General features: G+C 36.8%; 1 protein-coding gene across 2 annotated transcripts; it reads left to right on the forward strand.

Moving 5' to 3' along the window:
- The first annotated feature begins 398 nt into the window (after positions 1–398).
- Positions 399–23,128, forward strand: LOC311083312 (uncharacterized protein). 2 transcript variants are annotated; one of them, XM_084114755.1, is made up of 13 exons: positions 399–448; positions 1,852–1,953; positions 5,465–5,665; positions 5,776–5,975; positions 8,775–8,849; positions 8,995–9,042; positions 11,698–11,713; positions 15,205–15,405; positions 15,516–15,709; positions 20,215–20,265; positions 20,401–20,448; positions 22,442–22,510; positions 22,599–23,128. In XM_084114755.1, the coding sequence occupies exons 2-12, from the start codon at positions 1,923–1,925 to the stop codon at positions 22,457–22,459; spliced, it is 1,083 nt and encodes a 360-aa protein (XP_083970881.1). In that variant the 5' UTR covers positions 399–448; positions 1,852–1,922; the 3' UTR covers positions 22,460–22,510; positions 22,599–23,128. The 2 variants fall into 2 exon arrangements, with proteins under 2 accessions (XP_083970881.1, XP_083970882.1); XM_084114756.1 differs by lacking the exon at positions 8,995–9,042.
- Positions 23,129–23,348: the final 220 nt, after the last annotated feature.

The following is a 23,348-nucleotide window of genomic DNA, read 5'->3' on the forward strand; positions in this document are numbered from 1 at the left end:
TAACTTATAAAACAAATTTTGTTGGTATGAATTAATGTATATAATATAGGTTGGTTCATAATATTTTTGATGTGAATAAAGCCAGTTCATTTAGATGTAACTAAGCCACTTTTTTCAGTGGGCTATATTTGTATAAAACATTAACAAGATGTTAATAAACTGTCATATCTACATGTTACATTTTCAAATGTCTTCTCCCCGGGAAAGATGCAGATTGGAAAACTTTACAATAATCTTTTCTCGTATAATGGCATCGAAAAATTATTCTTTTTTAAAATATTTTATTTATTCATTTTATTCATATTCTTTGATGAAATCAATGCAAAAATAGATATCGTGCAGCCATCTTGACTTTTTTTTCTGTCATCCAAATATCCCAATACAGAGCAACAATGAAAGTGAAATGACTTTTGCTCTGACAGAGACAGAGACACAGCCAGCAGGAACGGTAAGTAGACCCGATGCAGTCTGCAACCTAGACAAAAATATGACAAACATTGCTCGTCTTTATATGGCTATATATGTGTGTGTGTGTGTGTGTGTGTATGTGAGTGTGTTTATCAGTGTTTTCGAGAAGCATAAACATTGTGCTAAGTTTAATGATTGAAAACCGTGTTAACACAGACGTTATTAAAACTATTGAGAGCTGAAAGCTTTGAAAACGGTTAACGAGTAAAACTGGTCTTATTACAAGATTTTGAGAATGTTATTTTTCATGTTACAGGTGTTGCAAGCCTATTCGGTTGTATTTTTGAAAAGAATGAAAGTGAAAACGATATAACTGGTCTTATAATAGGCTTTTAATTATTTAAATTTTAATATAGGCTAACAAAAGAGGGCAGCAAAGAGCAGCACGAGACAACAGTCTGACTCACCGATTTACTGTATTTAAGAATGATTATTCTAATCTGTTCATTAATTCATGGCTATTTTGTCGAGGAAGAGCTAAAATATCGCTTTGCATATAATTTGTTTTGCTTTTTCTTAATAGTAATTATTAATTGACATGTTTTTGGGAAGTATAGAGGCAAGACCATTAGCTCCAAACACTGTTATATGTTTGATTTAGGCAGGTACAGGAAACTACCAGATTCCTGAGCAAGAGTGGCGTCTGATGTTTGGAACTGGAAAGTATCATTTGTTGGCTGACAGTGTTATAGTAGTCAGTACAGGTTAACACAGCATAGACCCTTAGGGCTGTTTTCACACAGGGTTTAGATTAAGCCAGGATTAGGCCTGAGTTAAATGAGCTTTTTAAAATGTGCCTTAGAAAAAAAAACAAAAAAAAAACATTACTATGCATCTTGAGATAAAACGATGTCACTGACATTTTAATGTTTAATTGCTTTCGAGTAACCTTGACCTAGTTATGTTAAGGATAGTGTTATAGGTAGAGTTAGGGTGTGGTTGGGGACCTTCTAGATCCAGCCATTATGTCCAGTTAGGGGGAGCTGGGACTTCAAGCTCCACCCATTGGCACTGCAGTGAGCAGCCAAAAGGCTCATTTGAGATGTGCCTCGCCTGAAAGTTAGACAAATATATATATATATATATATATATACAGAAAAATAAAGTTTCGTCTTCATACAAATTTGCCCAGAATCAACACTACATTCATAAAAAATATTATTTTTTATCTTTATTTTAATTCTTTTAATAGTCTTTTTATCATCCAACAACATTCCAAACATTTTAATGCTTTGATTTAATTTTGATCACTGTACACATTTAGCAAAATGAATCACCAAACATTTCCAAATCTGTTTTGATTGTAATTGCTTAGATTATCTATGAAAAGTGTAAAATCAAACAATCAAGTGATAGTCATAAGTGAATTTAAATTTGTTTCAGGGTGAGACTAAACAACACTCAGATAAGTACAAAAGACTGATTGTGTAAGACAAAGAAGGAGAAGAGAGAAAATGGTAGTTTGCCAGGATGCAATCATTGAAGGTAAGATTTTGCATTATTAAAACATTTTCTAAGTCGCTTTGGTACATTTATCAAATCATGACAAAGGCTGCATTTTATCTGTATGGCGTATATCAATTTCAACAGTACAAAGTTACACATATGTATCTGGGTTATTGATTGCAAGAGATTGGACAGGATTCACATTTACTCTTTTATAGTTGGTCTGTCAACAAATTACAGTATAATGTCACTGCGGAACAGAAAAGAAAATGACAACACATGAACAGTACAAATAATGGGGATATAAAATTAGAAAGATAAACAGGAAACGCCCCTCAGGCAGAACTACATGCAACACTGTATGGGGAATGACTGTGCAGTCTTGATACTGTTATGACGGCGGCTGAAGCAGATGCAGAAGCAGATGCAGAAGCAGATGCAGAAGCAGAATCCAAGTGCAGCAGAATTTATTAAAGAAACTCGAACAGTAACAAACTCAGACAAAGACTACAAACTTAGACAGCGACTCAGGAACAGCCAACATACAATGTCAAGAACTCACAAAGACAGAAACAAGACACAGGGCTTAAATACACAGACAGACAAGCTAAACGAGATAACAAGGGGGCGTGGCTAATAAAAAACACCTGGGAAGACTAATCAACATAAAAGGGAACTGCTAAACATAGGATGAGACAGAGGATGAAACAGGCGAACAGACATGAATCGTAACAGATACACCTCCTCTCGTCCCGATCTGTTGGGCCACAGATTCTGTTCCACATCACAATGGATATTTTCCCTTGCAATGCATCTCAGAAAGAATCTTTTGGAATGTTTAATCAGCCACATTTCCCTTGTTCAAGTTTCACCTAAGATCAATATAGGCCTAGTTATTCAGGACACATTGACAAGATTGCTAATAGAAATGTATAGAAAATACGCCTGACCAAATAACTGGTTCAACCATTTTGCATTTTATGACTAATGCTGATGTTTTAGTGGATAAGACTTTTCAACAGAGAACCAAAACAAAAAGAATGAGAAAAAGCTTTTATAATGTGCACAACTGACTAGAGTTGTGATCAGTTATGATCTGAGAAATGTACCAAAGCGACTGAGAAAAACTGTAAATTACTTAAGTAGTTGGTGGTCTAAAGCCGGTGCACACTGTACGATTTACAATAGTCCAATACGACTGTGGCTTGTCAGGCTGTATGAACATGATCCTGTAAGCCATGTAACACTGTAGGATCTCAGATGTCATTAATGTCAGACTGTACGCCAGTCAAGACACGTTAAAAACGGACACACGCAAGAAGACTCATCTGGAGTTTTACATTATCAATCCGTGATTCGTTCTGTGAATGTGAACTGCATTACATGCAGGATTGAAATGGGGGCTAGCAAACAAAAACAATCTCTATAGCATTAATTTTGATTATGGCTTGTCTTGAAAAGAAAAAAGAAAAATTATTTGATTTGATGGTTGTCGTAGAAGTCAGACTACAGGACTGTGTCTCAACATTTGATCGCAACAGTCATTAATCATCTGTTGGTAAACATGTAATAGCAACAAAGACTTTATACACTCACCTAAAGGATTATTAGGAACACCATACTAATATTGTGTTTGACCCCCTTTCGCCTTAATTCTACGTGGCATTGATTCAGCAAGGTGCTGAAAGCATTCTTTAGAAATGTTGGCCCATATTGATAGGATAGCATCTTGCAGTTGATGGAGATCTGTGGGATGCACATCCAGGGCACGAAGCTCCCGTTCCACCACATCCCAAAGATGCTCTATTGGGTTGAGATCTGGTGACTGTGGGGGCCATTTTAGTACAGTGAACTCATTGTCATGTTCAAGAAACCAATTTGAAATGATTCGAGCTTTGTGACATGGTGCATTATCCTGCTGGAAGTAGCCATCAGAGGATGGGTACATGGTGGTCATAAAGGGATGGACATGGTCAGAAACAATGCTCAGGTAGGCCGTGGCATTTAAACGATGCCCAATTTGCAATAAGGGGCCTAAAGTGTGCCAAGAAAACATCCCCCACACCATTACACCACCACCACCAGCCTGCACAGTGGTAACAAGGCATGATGGATCCATGTTCTCATTCTGTTTACGCCAAATTCTGACTCTACCATCTGAATGTCTCAACAGAAATCGAGACTCATCAGACCAGGCAACATTTTTCCAGTCTTCAACTGTCCAATTTTGGTGAGCTCGTGCAAATTGTAGCCTCTTTTTCCTATTTGTAGTGGAGATGAGTGGTACCCGGTGGGGTCTTCTGCTGTTGTAGCCCATCCGCCTCAAGGTTGTGCGTGTTGTGGCTTCACAAATGCTTTGCTGCATACCTCGGTTGTAACGAGTGGTTATTTCAGTCAAAGTTGCTCTTCTATCAGCTTGAATCAGTCGGCCCATTCTCCTCTGACCTCTAGCATCAACAAGGCATTTTCGCCCACAGGACTGCCGCATACTGGATGTTTTTCCCTTTTCACACCATTCTTTGTAAACCCTAGAAATGGTTGTGCGTGAAAATCCCAGTAACTGAGCAGATTGTGAAATACTCAGACCGGCCCGTCTGGCACCAACAACCATGCCACGCTCAAAATTGCTTAAATCACCTTTCTTTCCCATTCTGACATTCAGTTTGGAGTTCAGGAGATTGTCTTGACCAGGACCACACCCCCTAAATGCATTGAAGTAACTGCCATGTGATTGGTTGATTAGATAATTGCATTAATGAGAAATTGAACAGGTGTTCCTAATAATCCTTTAGGTGAGTGTATGTAGAAAGATTGTGCACTCAAATTACTATGAATGGGAGAAAGTGCAATGCACAATATGGCGGAATAAGTCACACCTTCTAAATAAAAGAGTCTATCGCCAATTGGTAAAGTCATCGCGTCACTGCAGCTGCCGTTAGAAGCTCTGGTTGCTATAATAAACAGTGAATGTTCTGAGACACAGGCTTAGGACTGCACATGCACAATGGCTGGTCTGGCCTGAAAAATACGCTTTTTAACGCTATTTTAACGTAAGAACCTATATTTATGAGACAGTCTTTGTCAGATTTAATTGGTGATTACAAATATGAAATTTAATTGTAAACTTGGTGAACAGCTTTGGAGAATTTGATGTTTCCCCATTCAAAGAGATGGGAGTCGCACTTTCATGACTGAATAGTTGCCTGAGAGGCGTTTCAAAGATGGCTGCTGACTTAAATGACTTTGCTAGAAATCAAAGACTTCAGATTTTGGCCTAGGATCACAGGAATCTTTTAGGATTCTCAACATTTGTCTCAGATGGCCAAAATCGTTCAGTGTGACCCCAGCTTAAGTCACATCTTAAGATTCTATGGACCAGATTTACTAAACAAGGCAAATTAGCATGAGAGCACAATTCCAGAATAGGGTTTGTGCTGGCGCAAGCTGTTAGTAAATCTGGCCCTATTCTTTCTAATTAGTATTATAAACATCACAAAAAAGACACTTTGCTAAGATTGGAAACTAACAAAATCTGTTCTTCATCTTAAAGGAAAAAACTACTTCATAATTGACATGGGCAAGTCATGCAATTCAAAGAAGATGATTTTAGATTATCTTCTTCAACAAAGACCTGGTTTGAAGGAGGTGCGCCATGTGGGTGACTCTCATGTTATTCTGGCTTTCTGCACCATTTCTTCACGGACAGGAACTGACATTGATGCTGCATTGAATGAACTTAATTCTTTTTCAGGTAATTTTAAGATTAAGCACCAGTCAAGTACTTATACTTGTAGAAATTGTAGAAAAGTAGAAATACTATGCACACATTTTGACCGTCTTATTGTGCCTTTTTTGAAACAGCCTCCAAACAAGCTATTTTCATAGTGCTTCATCACACATCTGACCCAGAGAAGATCATACCAGACAGCAGCAGATATGTGACCAGGGAGAGTACAATTACACTTACTGTGGACTGTCTGTTTCATGAAGATTTGGGTTTGTTGAAATGCAACAGGAATGACGAGTCACTGACCAAAATTGTTCAACGTTTCAAACATCAGGTATCATCAAGTTCATTAAGATATTTGTGAAGATTCATAATTTAAGAGAAATATGTACACAACAGTCCCACTGCAGTAAACATAGGAATTCACATTGCCCTCGTTTCTGCTTTTTTGTCCTTACACTTATCTTACCTCTAAATATAATAACAGCTGCAAATACCTTCAGTAGCTGTAGTTGTGCAAACCAATTCAAAAGTATACTGAATAGTCAAGAATAGTCACTAGTCTTAAAAATAAGTTTCCTCAACTTTGTAGCCCTGAAGTTCAATAAACTTAAAAACTACTTTGTAGTTGCATTGGTTGAATACATCTAAACAAAGAAACCTTACCAAAAGGAAAATTCAAATGGTTTTGCAGAACTGATGATCAAACAAATTGAGTATGCACAAAATGTGACTTTATTTACTTTTTTTTGTAGTCACCACTCTTTCTATGTTATAGGTAATTCAATCAACCTTTAAAGGGGACCTATTATGCAAAATTCACTTTTGCATGCTGTTTGGACCTAAATGTGTGTTGGCAATGTGTGTACACAACCACCCAATAGTGATAAAAATCCACTCACTCCTTTTTTATTAATCCCCATAAATCATCAGCAGTGTCTCCCAACGACCAGTTTTCAGAATGCGTCTTAGTGACGTCACTAAAGCCACAGGCCCCGCCCACGAGTGTTGACAGACACTGCCGTTTTAACATAGAACCGCCCTGATCGAGTTCACAGCGAGTTCCGCCACAAGCGAGTTTGCAACAGAAGCAAACTCAACTGATTTTGTATCCTCAGTATGTCCTGAGTAAGGAAAAAAAAGCCCCGAAGAATCCCATTAGGGGAAAGTTTCGAAAAAGACCCAAATATAGCCTATTCATACGCCTATTCATTCTTTTTCTCACGTGAATAGGGTAAAAAATTTAACCTTTAGATATCACCATGAAAATTACTGAGTGGATTACTTACATCAAGACAAACAAAAAATGTATTACAAGTTTTTTGAAATTGTTTGTTAACATGGACAAACGGTGCATAATCTAATTACGTATGTGCTAATTTGCATAACACACCAGGTCTAAACATTGGGTATAGCCAGGTGAAAATGTCTTGTTGAATCTTGTTGACATATAACAGTAAAATACTTAATGTTAAGGTCTGAATGGGACCCATTTAGGCTACCCATGAGGATTAATACATAGAGGCAGGAAGAAGTACTTTAGAAACCAGCCTTTATTCATTTTAAGAGATTGAGTTTGGGGCTGGGTCCGTGGGACTGTTTCTGGGGGACGAGTCTGAGGGAAGAACAGGAGACAATGGTAAGGAGAATGCAGAAGACAAAAGGTAGGCAAAATAAAAAGTGAATCCCCAGAAACAGGCACTGACCCAGCCCCAAACCCAATCTCTGCAATAATAATTAATAAAGGCTGGTTTAAAGTACTTCTTCCTGCATCTATGTATTAATGCTCATGGGTAGCCTAAATGGGTCCCATTCAGACCTTAACATTAAGTATTTAACTGTTATGTGTCAACAAGATTCAACAAGACGTTTTCACCTGGCTATACCCAATGTTTAGATCTGTTGTGGTATTTATGCAAATTAGCACATACGTAATTAGATTATGCACAGTTTGTCCATGTTAACAAACAATTAAAAAAACTTGTAATACATTTTTTGATTTAATTTATTTAAATCTTGATTTAAGTAATCAACTCAGTAATTTTCATGGTGATATCTAAAGGTTAAAATTTTTACCCTATTCACGTGAGAAAAAGAATGAATAGGCGTATGAATAGGCTATATTTGGGTCTTTTTCGAAACTTTCCCCTAATGGGATTCTTCGGGGCTTTTTTTTCCTTACTCAGGACATGTTGAGGATACAAAATCATTTGAGTTTGCTTCTGTTGCAATTTGTTCAACCTTTTTTCATAAAATGACTGGACTATTACTGCACTGACGAGAATGTCTCCCAAGCGTTGTAGGTGTTGTGTGGATGGATGTATTAATCCACATAGCTCTCTCTCTATTTACTCCCGAAATCTGAGGCAGCCGCTGAAGACGAGGAGGAATTATTTTGTTTTCAAAGAAAATGCTCCCTCAACTCTACCGAAATTCGTTTATGTAGCCTACTTACGCACTTCTTATACTGTGTTTACTCAGCTCTTACGGTGATTTTCTGGAGTAAAACTGAAGCTTCATCTTTTGAATGAACACCATTACTGAGAGTTTCTGATATTATTATAATCATTCCGTGAGATGAAATTGTCCTGAGACTGAGCGCGAGCTCAGCTCATGAAGCTCCGCCCCCTGTGCCGTGCAGCAGCAGCTTATTTGCATTTAAAAAAAGTGACAATTTAAACATGCTGTAAAAAATGATCTGTTGGGTATTTTGAGCTGAAACTTCACATACACACTCTGGGGACATCAGAGACTTATTTTACATCTTGTGAAAAGGGGCATAATAGGTCCCCTTCAAAATTTATAGTATGACAAAGTTTTTTTTAAAACATTGTTTTATCCTGCATTACATCAGGTTTTATGTGCTTGTTTGTGTTGAAAGATGTCTACATGGTAGAGCACTCAGGTATTATATATGCATGCCAAATTTAAAGTGATGGTGCTTTTAAAGTTTACAATTAAAAAAATGTTGTGTTTGTAGAGATTTATTTGACACCTTGGGCTAAATGTGGACCAGTGAAAATTAGACAATGTTGTGCTATGATGAATATTTTTATTTTATGTCTTATGTCATGTAAATTCTAAAAGCTCAAAATATTTTACTCTAATAATATATGTGCTGTTTTCTCTTCAGGATCAATCAGATGCAGTTCGGTCAATTGGCCCATTTCTGCGATGGATTTTCAGTTTAATGGTGAAAGGTGTGAAGGTGAGAAACTCTGATTACAGTATACTATTTGTTGGAAACAAAATAAAATAAAATAAAATATGTACATTTCACTGATCCATATTGTTCAAAATGAAACTAGTATACATATAAGCGTACAGTATAAGTTTGAATTTGTTTGTTACAGTGTGTTTTTGTTGCCATATGGAATTTCTGTTTCAGAGGAACAGATAGAGTAAGTATAAGTACAATTCACATCCTCCACTATGAATGTTGAGCTTTTAAGAACTTCCTGGACTGTAATAATAAAAGTTTTGGGGGGAGAAATGAAAATATTGATGAAATATAAATATAAAGTGATCATTTCAGATGCATTCCCTAAAGTTACAAAGTGGCGAACTAAATCTTTAAAGTGCCCCTATTATGCTATTTTAAAGTTTCCTAATGTTGTTTTGGAGTCTCATACAACAGGTTTACATGCATCAAAGGTAAAAAAAACTGATTCATTTCCTCATAATATAGACTATATTTGAACATCACCACATTTTCAATGATTCTCAAAATTCTCGTTAAATGAATTAATCCCTCCTTTAGCAGCTACTCTGCTCTGACTGGCCAGACAGCTCAGTCTGTTGTGATAACTTTTCGGATAACTTTGCCCATTAATTAGATGTGCAAGGCAAGCAGGCAAGTTTTGGGTCATTCTATGAAAATGTCCATTTTTCTGTCCCTAGCCTTTACAGAAATATTACACTTAAAAAACACTTTAGGGTTACAATTTCTTTACATTTTAAAATAAACAATATGTTATTTGAACAATTACACCTTCTTGAGCCATCAATGTGGCAATATTTGATTTTTATTAATTATTTAGAATTCCAAGCACCACAGAAGTGCTCGTCCCCACAGTCATGTCCAGAGAGAAAATCCTTTATTTTGAGGTCAATAACAGATTTTTACACCATTTAAAATACAATAATGTAGACATAACTATCAAATATATTATGTAAATGATATATATAAAAAAAATGCAGAATAAATATTAAAAAATGTATAATGAAAGTAGTGGTCCCCTGGAGTTGTGTCACTGGTGTTACCGTTAAACAAAAATCTCTTATTTTGAAATAAAAATCACACTGATGACATCACTCGACTTCCCTCTTCCAATTTCCTGAATATCTATGAAGATAAGCACATGGTAGATCCACTGTCTCTTTTCAGTTAGCAGAAATCTTCTCATTTATCTCATGATTTCATATGAAGCTTTTAGTTGAAGTCACTGGTATGACCTACTTTACTATTAGGTAATTTAAAAAAAATGAGAATACAAATGGATTAAACTACTTAATTTAGTTAGTATACCCTGATTGACAACATGTGGTTTGTTACCTTGAAGCAGCCATTTTGTAAAATTATTTTTCATGAAAATTGTCACTGGTGTTACTGTCACTGGTGTCACATTTCTTATGGGTAACACCAGTAACACCAGTGACTCCCATTTATAGATAAACTTTATTCAAAGCTATTCATTTAGATTATATGCCAAATGTAACAATTTAGTCTCATATACTTAATTATAGTTGAAGAATAATGATCTTTGGTCTTAGGCATGCCATTGGTGATTCATTGTGTCACTGGTGTTACTGTCTTTTTTTCTGTCACATTAAATACAATGTCACATGTGACATAGTAATAATGTTACATCCATTTAATTCTGTTACACTCAAAAGTTAAGATTTAAAGGATTGCATCATTACTTGATTTTAACTGGTTTTCAAATATTTTCATTGTTATAGCAAATAGATGGTAGCGCAGATGAACTAACCTCATTCAAGCACACTTTTAACAAACCTAATTAAAATAAATAAAACATAATCTCCTTATTTGTTGCATTATTAATATTTTTCGGGTAACTCTGACTACATGTGCTCAAAAAAATTAGAAATAATATTTCATAAAAACCTTTAATATTGCCAAAGAAGTAAGGTAACACCAGTGACAAAAAAATGGTACATGCGGTCTTTAAATAAATGTACAAAAAATATAAAAAATCATTAAGCTGTCATTTATGCATATTCATAAAGTCAAAGGGTAGTCTAATAATGTGGTGTAAGTTTAAATGTTAGAAAAAGAAATCAATTTTAAGACATCTTGCATACCAAAAGTGGACGTTTCTGTAGAATGACCCTTTTCGGGTTGTTATGGACAATTAAAAATGTGAATATTCACGTTGCACTAGCGGTGTACTTTCAGCGAGTTTATTTAAACATTTATTTTTTAAAGAGCCGTTTGTAAGTCAAAAGAGCCGGCTCTTTTCAGTGAGCTGAGTCAAACGAGCCGGCTCACGAAAAAGAGCCGAAATGCCGATCGCTAGTTATTAGGTGGCCATGTTTCACTTTCCCTCCAATAATATTTTGTTTTAATATCGCGGCAACGTATGTGTGCTTACTGGGAACATAATAAAGACACCTGGACTCAGTCGAGACCAAAAGCCATATTTGGCAAGACCAGTGGCCGAGACAAGTCCGAGTCCGAATACCAGCGAGTCCGAGACCATAGAAAAACGGTCTTGAGTCCGGACTCGGGTCCAAGACCGGACTCGAGTAGGCTACTACAGCCCTACTTGTTTGTTTTGAAAGATTTTTACATGGTAGAGCACTCAGGTATTATATATGCATGCCAAATTTAAAGTGATGGTGCTTTTAAAGTTTACAATTAAAAAATGTTGTGTTTGTAGAGATTTATTTGACACCTTGGGTTAAATGTGGACCAGTCAAAATTAGACAATGTTGTGCTATGAAGAATATTTTTATTTTATGTCTTATGTCATGTAAATTCTAAAAGCTCAAAATATTTTACTCTAATAATATATGTGCTGTTTTCTCTTCAGGATGCAATCATTGAAGGTAAGATTTTGGATTATTAAAACTTTTTCACAGCCGCTTTGGTACATTTATCAAATCATGACAAAGGCTGCATTATATCTGTATGGCGTATATCAATTTCAACAGTACAAAGTTACACATATGTATCTGGGTTATTGATTGCAAGAGATTGGACAGGATTCACATTTACTCTTTTGTAGTTAGTCTGTTAACAAATTACAGTATAATGTCACTGCGGAACAGAAAAGAAAATGACAACACATGAACAGTACAAATAATGGGGATATAAAATTAGAAAGATAAACAGGAAACGCCCCTCAGGCAGAACTACATGCAACACTGTATGGGGAATGACTGTGCAGTCTTGATACACCTCTCATCCCGATCTGTTGGGCCACAGATTCTGTTCCACATCACAATGGATATTTTCCCTTGCAATGCATCTCAGAAAGAATCTTTTGGAATGTTTAATCAGCCACATTTCCCTTGTCCAAGTTTCACCTAAGATCAATATAGGCCTAGTTATTCAGGACACATTGACAAGATTGCTAATAGAAATGTATAGAAAATACACTTGACCAAATAACTGGTTCAACCATTTTGCATTTTATGACTAATGCTGATGTTTTAGTGGATAAGACTTTTCAACAGAGAACCAAAACAAAAAGAATGAGAAAATGCTTTTATAATGTGCACAACTGACTAGAGTTGTGATCAGTTATGATCTGAGAAATGTACCAAAGCGACTGAGAAAAACTGTAAATTACTTAAGTAGTTGGTGGTCTAAAGCCGGTGCACACTGTACGATTTACAATAGTCCAATACGACTGTGGCTTGTCAGGCTGTATGAACATGATCCTGTAAGCCATGTAACACTGTAGGATCTCAGATGTCATTAATGTCAGACTGTACGCCAGTCAAGATGCGTTAAAAACGGACACACGCAAGAAGACTCATCTGGAGTTTTACATTATCAATCCGTGATTCGTTCTGTGAATGTGAACTGCATTACATGCAGGATTGAAATGGGGGCTAGCAAACAAAAACAATCTCTATAGCATTCATTTTGATTATGGCTTGTCTTGAAAAGAAAAATTATTTGATTTGATGGTTGTTGTAGAAGTCATACTACAGGACTGTGTCTCAAAACTTCTAACAGAATTTCGTAGGAGGTAAAATTTGATCGCAACAGTCATTAATCATCTGTTGGCAAACATGTAAAACTAGCAACAACGACTTTATATGTAGAAAGATGGTGCACTCAAATTACTATGAATGGGAGAAAGTGCAATGCACAATATGGCGGAATAAGTCACACCTTCTAAATAAAAGAGTCTATCGCCAATTGGTAAAGTCATCGCGTCACTGCAGCTGCCGTTAGAAGCTCTGGTTGCTATAATAAACAGTGAATGTTCTGAGACACAGGCTTAGGACTGCACATGCACAATGGCTGGTCTGGCCTGAAACATACGCTTTTTAACGCTATTTTAACGTAAGAACCTATATTTATGAGACAGTCTTTGTCAGATTTAATTGGTGATTACAAATATGAAATTTAATTGTAAACTTGGTGAACAGCTTTGGAGAATTTGATGTTTCCCCATTCAAAGAGATGGGAGCCGCACTTTCATGACTGAATAGTTGCCTGAGAGGCGTTTTAAAGATGGCTGCTGACTTAAAGGCCATGTTGCAGGTTTTTTTTTATTTTATTTTTTTTATATAACCTTGTATGAAAATACCATATGAAAAGTAAATGCAGGATTAAAAATTGTTTTGCAAGACATAAGGGCACAAATTTAATAGAAAACGTGACCGTTTCCTTGACCGTGTTGAAAAAACGCTTTTTTTCCACCAACGCGTCATTTGACGTCACATGAGGTAGTCCTTTGGCTCTGCGTTCGCGCTCAGTGCAGAGATAGGTTGGTATTCAGTTGGAGCGCAGGAGCGGTCATGATTCAGTGTGTTTTCTGTGCTTATTGTATTTCAATAAATCATCGTCGTGGTAAATGATTGTGAATTATGGCCTGTCAGGACATCGAGTCCACAGGTTTCCGAATAAGAAAAAGGACGGTGCGATCTTCCGTGCCAGTGTGCGTTTTGTGCCGGGTAAGAGACGGGACTTCACTTCTGCTTCTGCTTTGGAAAACGATTATAATCCCGGCGATATGTGCACACTGTCCCGGCTCCTTCATCGGGTCGCCCGGTCCGCCATCAGCATGTGGTTCGGCCGCCAGCGGGAAACATGACGCTCACGGATCCGTCAGAGATCACTTATTGTACATATTTTTTACAAAATGTGCCATGTCTTAATTTAATTCATTAACATATCCTACATAAACTTGTAATGTAATGCATTTATGCATTTATGTGTTTGTTATTAGTCTGCAGCCGACACTATTATTATTATTATTATTATTATTATAAATATAATATATTATGTTCTATAATTCATTTTCAATCTGTACAAACCGACTTTAATGTTTGTGTTGGCTGTTTCTACATATAAAGTTTTTGTACAGTAAGACAGTTGTGATTGTGATCATTTTTTTTATTTATCGTCACCAAATGGGTCAATTCAAAGCCTTTATAAAGTCCCTCTTCCTCTGGAAACTGTCTTCTAATGGCTGACACACACAACACATGCAGGTATGGGTCTAAGTACTAGCTTTGCTATTGCCTGATACATGATGATAATAATCTGTACAGTACTGTGATCTGAGCATAGTGTTGTACATATTGTCGGCTAACGTGAATACATCTATAAGCTAACACTGTTCTCTCGCCCTGTTCTCCTCACACCACAACTCACCGTTGTTCTGTCTAACCCTGGCCTGTCCTGCTCACTTGGCTTCATATCAGGCTCATAATTATATGATATCATCATATATCAATTATATATGAATTATATATATATCATACGAGTAAACATTTAGGCTACAATTCCCCCAGCTTTCCGATCTGTCATTGCGATCCATTGCTTTCCTATTGTTTACTTTGACCGCTCTACCTCATGTTACGTCACTTCAGGTTCGGCGGTTTAAGCGATTTTCAAATGCGGAAGTAAAAATTTCTCACAAAAACGACTCCAGAAGCCTAATTAGCGTTTTATAAGTATATGTTTATATTTAAATCTAGTTCCTACATTATTTTTCTATACATTGGCTTACTGTGTACTCTAACCTGCAACATGGGCTTTAAATGACTTTGCTAGCAATCAAAGACTTCAGATTTTGGCCTAGGATCACAGGAATCTTTTAGGATTCTCAACATTTGTCTCAGATGGCCAAAATCATTCAGTGTGAACACAGCTTAAGTCACATCTTAAGATTCTATGGGCCAGATTTACTAAACAAGGCAAATTAGCATGAGAGCACAATTCCAGAATAGGGTTTGTGCTGGCACAAGCTGTTAGTAAATCTGGCCCTATTCTTTCTAATTAGTATTATAAACAATCACAAAAAAGACACTTTGCTAAGATTGGAAACTAACAAAATCTGTTCTTCATTTTAAAGGAAAAAACTACTTCATAATTGACATGGGCAAGTCATGCAATTCAAAGAAGATGATTTTAGATTATCTTCTTCAACAAAGACCTGGTTTGAAGGAGGTGCGCCATGTGGGTGACTCTCATGTTATTCTGGCTTTCTGCACCATTTCTTCACGGACAGGAACTGACATTGATGCTGCATTGAAAGAACTTAATTCTTTTTCAGGTAACTTTAAGATTAAGCACCAGTCAAGTACTTATACTTGTAGAAATTGTAGAAAAGTAGAAATACTATGCACACATTTTGACCGTCTTATTGTGCCTTTTTTGAAACAGCCTCCAAACAAGCTATTTTCATAGTGCTTCATCACACATTTGACCCAGAGAAGATCATACCAGACAGCAGCAGATATGTGACCAGGGAGAATACACTCACTGTGGACTGTCTGTTTCATGAAGATTCGGGTTTGTTGAAATGCAACAGGAATGAAGAGTCACTGACCAAAATTGTTCAACGTTTCAAACATCAGGTATCATCATTAAGTTCATTAAGATATTTGTGAAGATTCATAATTTAAGAGAAATATGTACACAACAGTCCCACTGCAGTAAATATAGGAATTCACATTGCCCTCGTTTCTGCTTTTTTGTCCTTACACTTATCTTACCTCTAAATATAATAACAGCTGCAAAGACCTTCAGTAGCTGTAGTTGTGCAAACCAATTCAAAAGTATACTGAATAGTCAAGAATAGTCACTAGTCTTAAAAATAAGTTTCCACAACTTTGTAGCCCTGAAGTTCAATAAACTTAAAAACTACTTTGTAGTTGCATTGGTTGAATACATCTAAACAAAGAAACCTTACCAAAAGGAAAATTCAAATGGTTTTGCAGAACTGATGATCAAACAAATTGAGTATGCACAAAACTTGACTTTATTTACTTTTTTTTGTAGTCACCACTCTTTCTATGTTATAGGTAATTCAATCAACCTTTAAAGGGGACCTATTATGCAAAATTCACTTGCTGTTTGGACCTAAATGTGTGTTGGCAGTGTGTGTACACCAGAGGTGGAAGTAACGAATTACAACTACTCACGTTACTGTAATTAAGTCGTTTTTTTGGGTACTTGTACTTTTTTGAGTATATTTTTAAATCTGTAATTTTACTTGTACTCAAGTACATATTAAGCTAAGTAATCTACTTCGTTACTTGTAAAATCACATTTCGTTACTGAGTACAATTTGAATTGATATTCAAATCTTAGACCGGCATTTCGGTAGCCAATAAAAATATTTGATCGTAAACGGACCAATAAAACCCGTGATATTTGGACTGAATTAAACCGCCGCAGTCGCAGCAGGTTTTGAAGAGCTGATCATAAGTGAAGGAGGCGAGGAGCTCAGAGTGATTAATGGCTGGACTGAACATTTGGAGAAACAACAAACTACATAGTAGTATTGTCAAAATATCTATAGTTTGATACATATCAATACTTAAATATCTGTCAGTCAATACTCATTTTCTGCAGTATAGGCGTATAGGCCTATACACCGATACGATACCAGCTGCGCGTTCTCATTCTCTCATCTCAACAACAGCGAGTTTGACACCCGCCTCCTCTCAGCGCGGGATTGCAGGTAGGCCTATTACGCATAATTTTATTAATACCTGCAAGTTTCTATGGCATTTTTTAATGGCAAATGTCACGAGTGCAATATTGTAACGCGAGGGCACATTCATGTAATCGCAGAAAACTGGACGCGAGCTCTCAAATATACGAATGAACTGGACAAGGATATTGCGTGTGCGCTCTCGGACTGTGTCATATCATGTGCAATCGCTAATCTCTCCAAGTGGTTCTCACTGCAGACTCAAATGACGTCCAGCTCCAATCTCTCCATGCTCTTGAATTAAACGCTGTCAAAAATTATGAAAAATCTAGTCTTTTTTGCAAATTAAATTCAGTTTGAAATCAAGCTTCCTTGTGCTGTGTGTGAGCTATTGCAACAGTGAACGTTACCCTATTGTAAAGACAAATACACTGAGTGAGTAAATATTTAAGTTAGATTATTGCAATGGTTATTGATCAATGTTTAAATATGTAAACAAAAGCCTAAATTAAAATCTCACCATATAAAGTGGACGTGTCTCTTCAGAAGACTTGAATTAAACTTTTCCATTCAAATAGATTAGGCTACTGTTACAATGAGTGTTGTGTTTTTCGATCGAGTTCACAGCGAGTTCCGCCACAAGCAAGTTTGCAACAGAAGCAAACTCAACTGATTTTGTATCCTCAGTATGTCCTGAGTAAGGAAAAAAAACCCCCGAAGAATCCCATTAGGGGAAAGTTTCGAAAAAGACCCAAATATAGCCTATTCATACGCCTATTCATTCTTTTTCTCACGTGAATAGGGTAAAAATTTTAACCTTTAGATATCACCATGAAAATTACTGAGTGGATTACTTACATCAAGACAAACATAAAATATATTACAAGTTTTTTGAAATCTACCGAAATTCGTTTATGTACGTACGCACTTCTTATACTGTGTTTACTCAGCTCTTACGGTGATTTTCTGGAGTAAAACTGACGCTTCATCTTTTGTGTGATGTACAATAAACTTTATTAAACTCATCTGTATATTTTTCATCATTATTCGGACCTGGTCCGAAACAGCAGACTTGTAGGCTATTAATAGTGGATACAAGCAGATGACAAATACGTTATAACCGTAATTAAACTAAACTATACCTGTTCCATCTCCATACAGCACTCTGACTCTGTAGGCATTATTGTCCGACTCTGAGTCGAAATGAACACCGTGAGATATCTCACCATATCATCATTCCGTGAGATGAAACTGTCCTGAGACTGAGCGCGAGCTCATGAAGCTCCGCCCCCTGTGCCTGCAGCAGCAGCTTATTTGCATTTAAAGGGCACACACTAAAACAGCGCGTTTTTCTGAGCACCAAAAAGTGACAATTTAAACATGCTGTAAAAAATGATCTGTTGGGTATTTTGAGCTAAAACTTCACATACACACTCTGGGGACATCAGAGACTTATTTTACATCTTGTGAAAAGGGGCATAATAGGTCCCCTTCAAAATTTATAGTATGACAAAGTTTTTTTAAAAACATTGTTTTATCCTGCATTACATCAGGTTTTATGATGTCTACATGGTAGAGCACTCAGGTATTATATATGCATGCCAAATTTAAAGTGATGGTGCTTTTAAAGTTTACAATTAATTTTTTTTTGTGTGTTTGTAGAGATTAATTTGACACCTTGGGCTAAATGTGGACCAGTGAAAATTAGACAATGTTGTGCTATGAAGAATATTTTTATTTTATGTCTTATGTCATGTCAATTCTAAAAGCTCAAAATATTTTACTCTAATAATATACAGTGAGGAAAATAAGTATTTGAACACCCTGCTATTTTGCAAGTTCTCCCACTTAGAAATCATGGAGGGGTCTGCAATTGTCATCGTAGGTGCATGTCCACTGTGAGAGACATAATCTAAAAAAAAAAATCCAGAAATCACAATGTATGATTTTTTAACTATTTATTTGTATAATACAGCTGCAAATAAGTATTTGAACACCTGAGAAAATCAATGTTAATATTTGGTACAGTAGCCTTTGTTTGCAATTACAGAGGTCAAACGTTTCCTGTAGTTTTTCACCAGGTTTGCACACACTGCAGAAGGGATTTTGGCCCACTCCTCCACACAGATCTTCTCTAGATCAGTCAGGTTTCTGGGCTGTCGCTGAGAAACACGGAGTTTGAGCTCCCTCCAAAGATTCTCTATTGGGTTTAGGTCTGGAGACTGGCTAGGCCACGCCAGAACCTTGATATGATTCTTACAGAGCCACTCCTTGGTTATCCTGGCTGTGTGCTTCGGGTCATTGTCATGTTGGAAGACCCAGCCTCGACCCATCTTCAATGCTCTAACTGAGGGAAGGAGGTTGTTCCCCAAAATCTCGCAATACATGGCCCCGGTCATCCTCTCCTTAATACAGTGCAGTCGCCCTGTCCCATGTGCAGAAAAACACCCCCAAAGCATGATGCTACCACCCCCATGCTTCACAGTAGGGATGGTGTTCTTGGGATGGTACTCATCATTCTTCTTCCTCCAAACACGTTTAGTGGAATTATGACCAAAAAGTTCTATTTCGGTCTCATCTGACCACATGACTTTCTCCCATGACTCCTCTGGATCATCCAAATGGTCATTGGCAAACTTAAGACGGGCCTTGACATGTGCTGGTTTAAGCAGGGGAACCTTCCGTGCCATGCATGATTTCAAACCATGACGTCTTAGTGTATTACCAACAGTAACCTTGGAAACGGTGGTCCCAGCTCTTTTCAGGTCATTGACCAGCTCCTCCCGTGTAGTTCTGGGCTGATTTCTCACCTTTCTTAGGATCATTGAGACCCCACGAGGTGAGATCTTGCATGGAGCCCCAGTCCGAGGGAGATTGACAGTCATGTTTAGCTTCTTCCATTTTCTAATGATTGCTCCAACAGTGGACCTTTTTTCACCAAGCTGCTTTGCAATTTCCCCGTAGCCCTTTCCAGCCTTGTGGAGGTGTACAATTTTGTCTCTAGTGTCTTTGGACAGCTCTTTGGTCTTGGCCATGTTAGTAGTTGGATTCTTACTGATTGTATGGGGTGGACAGGTGTCTTTATGCAGCTAACGACCTCAAACAGGTGCATCTAATTTAGGATAATAAATGGAGTGGAGGTGGACATTTTAAAGGCAGACTAACAGGTCTTTGAGGGTCAGAATTCTAGCTGATAGACAGGTGTTCAAATACTTATTTGCAGCTGTATCATACAAATAAATAGTTAAAAAATCATATATTGTGATTTCTGGATTTTTTTTTTTAGATTATGTCTCTCACAGTGGACATGCACCTACGATGACAATTTCAGACCCCTCCATGATTTCCAAGTGGGAGAACTTGCAAAATAGCAGGGTGTTCAAATACTTTTTTTCCTCACTGTATGTGCTGTTTTCTCTTCAGGATCAATCAGATGCAGTTCGGATTTTCAATTTAATGGTGAAAGGTGTGAAGGTGAGAAACTCTGATTACAGTATACTATTTGTTGGAAACAAAATAAAATATGTACATTTCACTGATCCATATTGTTCAAAATGAAACTAGTATACATATAAGCATACAGTATAAGTCTGAATTTGTTTGTTACAGTGTGTTTTTGTTGCCATATGGAATTTCTGTTTCAGAGGAACAGATAGAGTAAGTATAAGTACAATTCACATCCTCCACTATGAATGTTGAGCTTTTAAGAACTTCCTGGACTGTAATAATAAAAATGTTGGGGGGAGAAATGAAAATATTGATGAAATATAAATATAAAGTGATCATTTCAGATGCATTCCCTAAAGTTACAAAGTGGCGAACTAAATCTTTAAAGTGCCCCTATTATGCTATTTTAAAGTTTCCTAATGTTGTTTTGGAGTCTCATACAACAGGTTTACATGCATCAAAGGTAAAAAAACTGATTCATTTCCTCATAATATAGACTACATTTGAACATCACCACATTTTCAATGATTCTCAAAATTCTCATTAAATGAATTAATCCCTCCTTTAGCAGCTACTCTGCTCTGATTGGCCAGACAGCTCAGTCTGTTGTGATTGGTTTACCGTGTACAGCGCGTCGAAAACAAAAACACCCATTGCCATAACAACATCAGCTATCCTGAGGCTTCCTACACTGTAAACTAAAGACAATAACGAACAATGTCGTCGATTTTACCATATCAATGCAAGCACGAGTCCGATGATGAAACAGTGGAAGAACTAGTTATTCAACCCGAACCTCCATCGCAAGGACGACTCAAGCAGGACGTTTCAGTGATACACTACTCAGTTTGACTGAGCATGTCCATCAACAAACCGATTATTTTACTTGCGGTGAACACGTGGAAACTGTATTAATAACAGTGCATGTATGCATTGTATACATTAGCCGAGCTCTAGCGTGAATGACTGATGTAACATAAACGTTGGTAAAACAAATCTTGCTCCATGATTAATCTTTCCTCAAAGAAGTGAGAACGACAATCTGCATTAATAGACAGTTATAGGTAATAGTGGCCCACAAACTGATTAGCAGAAGTATTTCAGTAAGACAGTGATAACGTGAGTTAGCCAGTTAGCAGGAGACCTACACAATATAAAACTCAAAACGAAGTATTTTGAACACCATCTTTCAAGAGCAAGCGGTTTGCGAATCCTGCATTGAACTCCGAGATTTGAGAAGCAGTCGTCAGTGAAATAAAGGGAACACAGCAAAAGTTTAGGATTATATTGCTGTGGTATTTTGGTAAAGATGAACTTTAACCACTGATTCTTCACATGCTCGTCCTTGGGCAGTGGAAAGAAACTGGCTTTACATTATAGAGCACAGCGTCTTCTCGACATGATGCTATCCAGTATCCACAGGAATCAGCTGCTGGTGTTGTGCAAAATTATTACCCCCCTCGTTGAAGTCAGTACCTGATTGCCTAATCTTAACCCCACCCCTAATCCTAACCCCTCCCCCACAACTAATCTTAAACCTACCAATACTAGGGGGGTAATAATTTGGCGGGGGTCAAATTCGGCACAACACCGGTTTGAGGTTCAAGTTTTCCCTGGTGCCTGTGTGCAATAAGTGGGCGGGCAATATTCTAATGTTTCATCTTGACGTCACAACGAAACGGCTTATGACTCGTTTGAAAAACAATTAATTTAATTGATTCAGAGTCGACTCTTAATTTTGAAAGACAATAACTTTATATATGGTGCACTTTCAGATTTAAAACTTTGCAGGATGTTTTAATTAACTTAGAGCTATGTTACACACTACATGAAAGGTATTTTTCAAAAATCCATAATAGGGGCCCTTTAAGGACACACAGGGTGTCTTCCAGGAATTGTAGAGTTAGTGTGAATCCTATCATTATTGGTCCTTTGGCTAAGGCCATTGTACCTACAGTAAGTAGTCAAATTGGGTTTTGGTTACCTACTCGTGACTTTAGAAGACTAAAATCATATGGACTACTTTTATTGTATTTTTTGCTCATATTATATCTTGATAGCCCCAGTTCCTTTCACAGCATGGGTATGATTAAATGATGATTGAATTTTCATTTGAGATTAGCTATCCCAATAGAACTATTTCATTATAGACTTGTTGTGTTCACATTATTGTTTACATTGTTCTTTAAAACTGTTTTGTCAGAAAAGACAGACTGAGTGATCCTGATGGAGAAAAAAATGCGTAAAAAGCAAGAATAAAAACTGAGGGCTGGTGAGTATCAAATGAGATTATTTGAGTAAGCTGGTGCTCTTTTCCATAGCAAATAACTGAATTCAAATTCTGTATTTTTTTCACACAGATGTTGCGAAGATGACACAGAACACGAAAAAATTAAGTGAATAATCCAATAAAATGAATTAGTAACTGGATAATAATTATCAACTGACATTAAGCTATATTAAGCTCTAAAATGTGTTTGGTTAAGTTCTAATGCATGCAGATACATAATTGTTGTGATTAATAGCATGTCTGAACATAAATACTGAGACTTTAGCCCATTTTCACAGACAAGACTTAAGCCTTGTCCCCGACTAAAATGTCTTGAGCTGCCGTAACTGAATGTACTTGCAATCACATATCTTAAAATATGTCAGTTCCATTGTTTTGTAAGATGTACACAGTAATGTTTTTGTTTTGTTTTTCTAGGTCATGTTAATAAAAGCTACTAAAATGTTCTGTAACTGAACTAAGGCCTAAACTTAAACTTAAGAGGCATCAACATATCTATCTAAGTGTTTTTAGGGGCTTAATGTCTTATATAGTGATCCTTGTATTATCATTCAATGACATACATATGTAATTAATGCAATAAAGCAAATCTTGATTGTGAATGTGTTGGTCTCATTTATTGTCCTTTGTCTCAAAAACTATTAGGGATTGGGTTAGGCTTGTGTAGGCCTCTTTAGGGCTGTAGGGAGGGAAACACAATGGACAGACGGCCAGTCCATCACAGGTTTATGCATGAATATATCATCCAGATTGTTTATTTTGAATGCACGTTGACATCAGAAGACATATTTTTGTATAAATGTCTAAAGGCCTTATAACT

The sequence above is a fragment of the Abramis brama genome, assembly GCF_963993115.1.
Source record: "Abramis brama genome assembly, chromosome: 5".
NCBI classification, from domain to species: Eukaryota; Metazoa; Chordata; class Actinopteri; order Cypriniformes; family Leuciscidae; genus Abramis; species Abramis brama.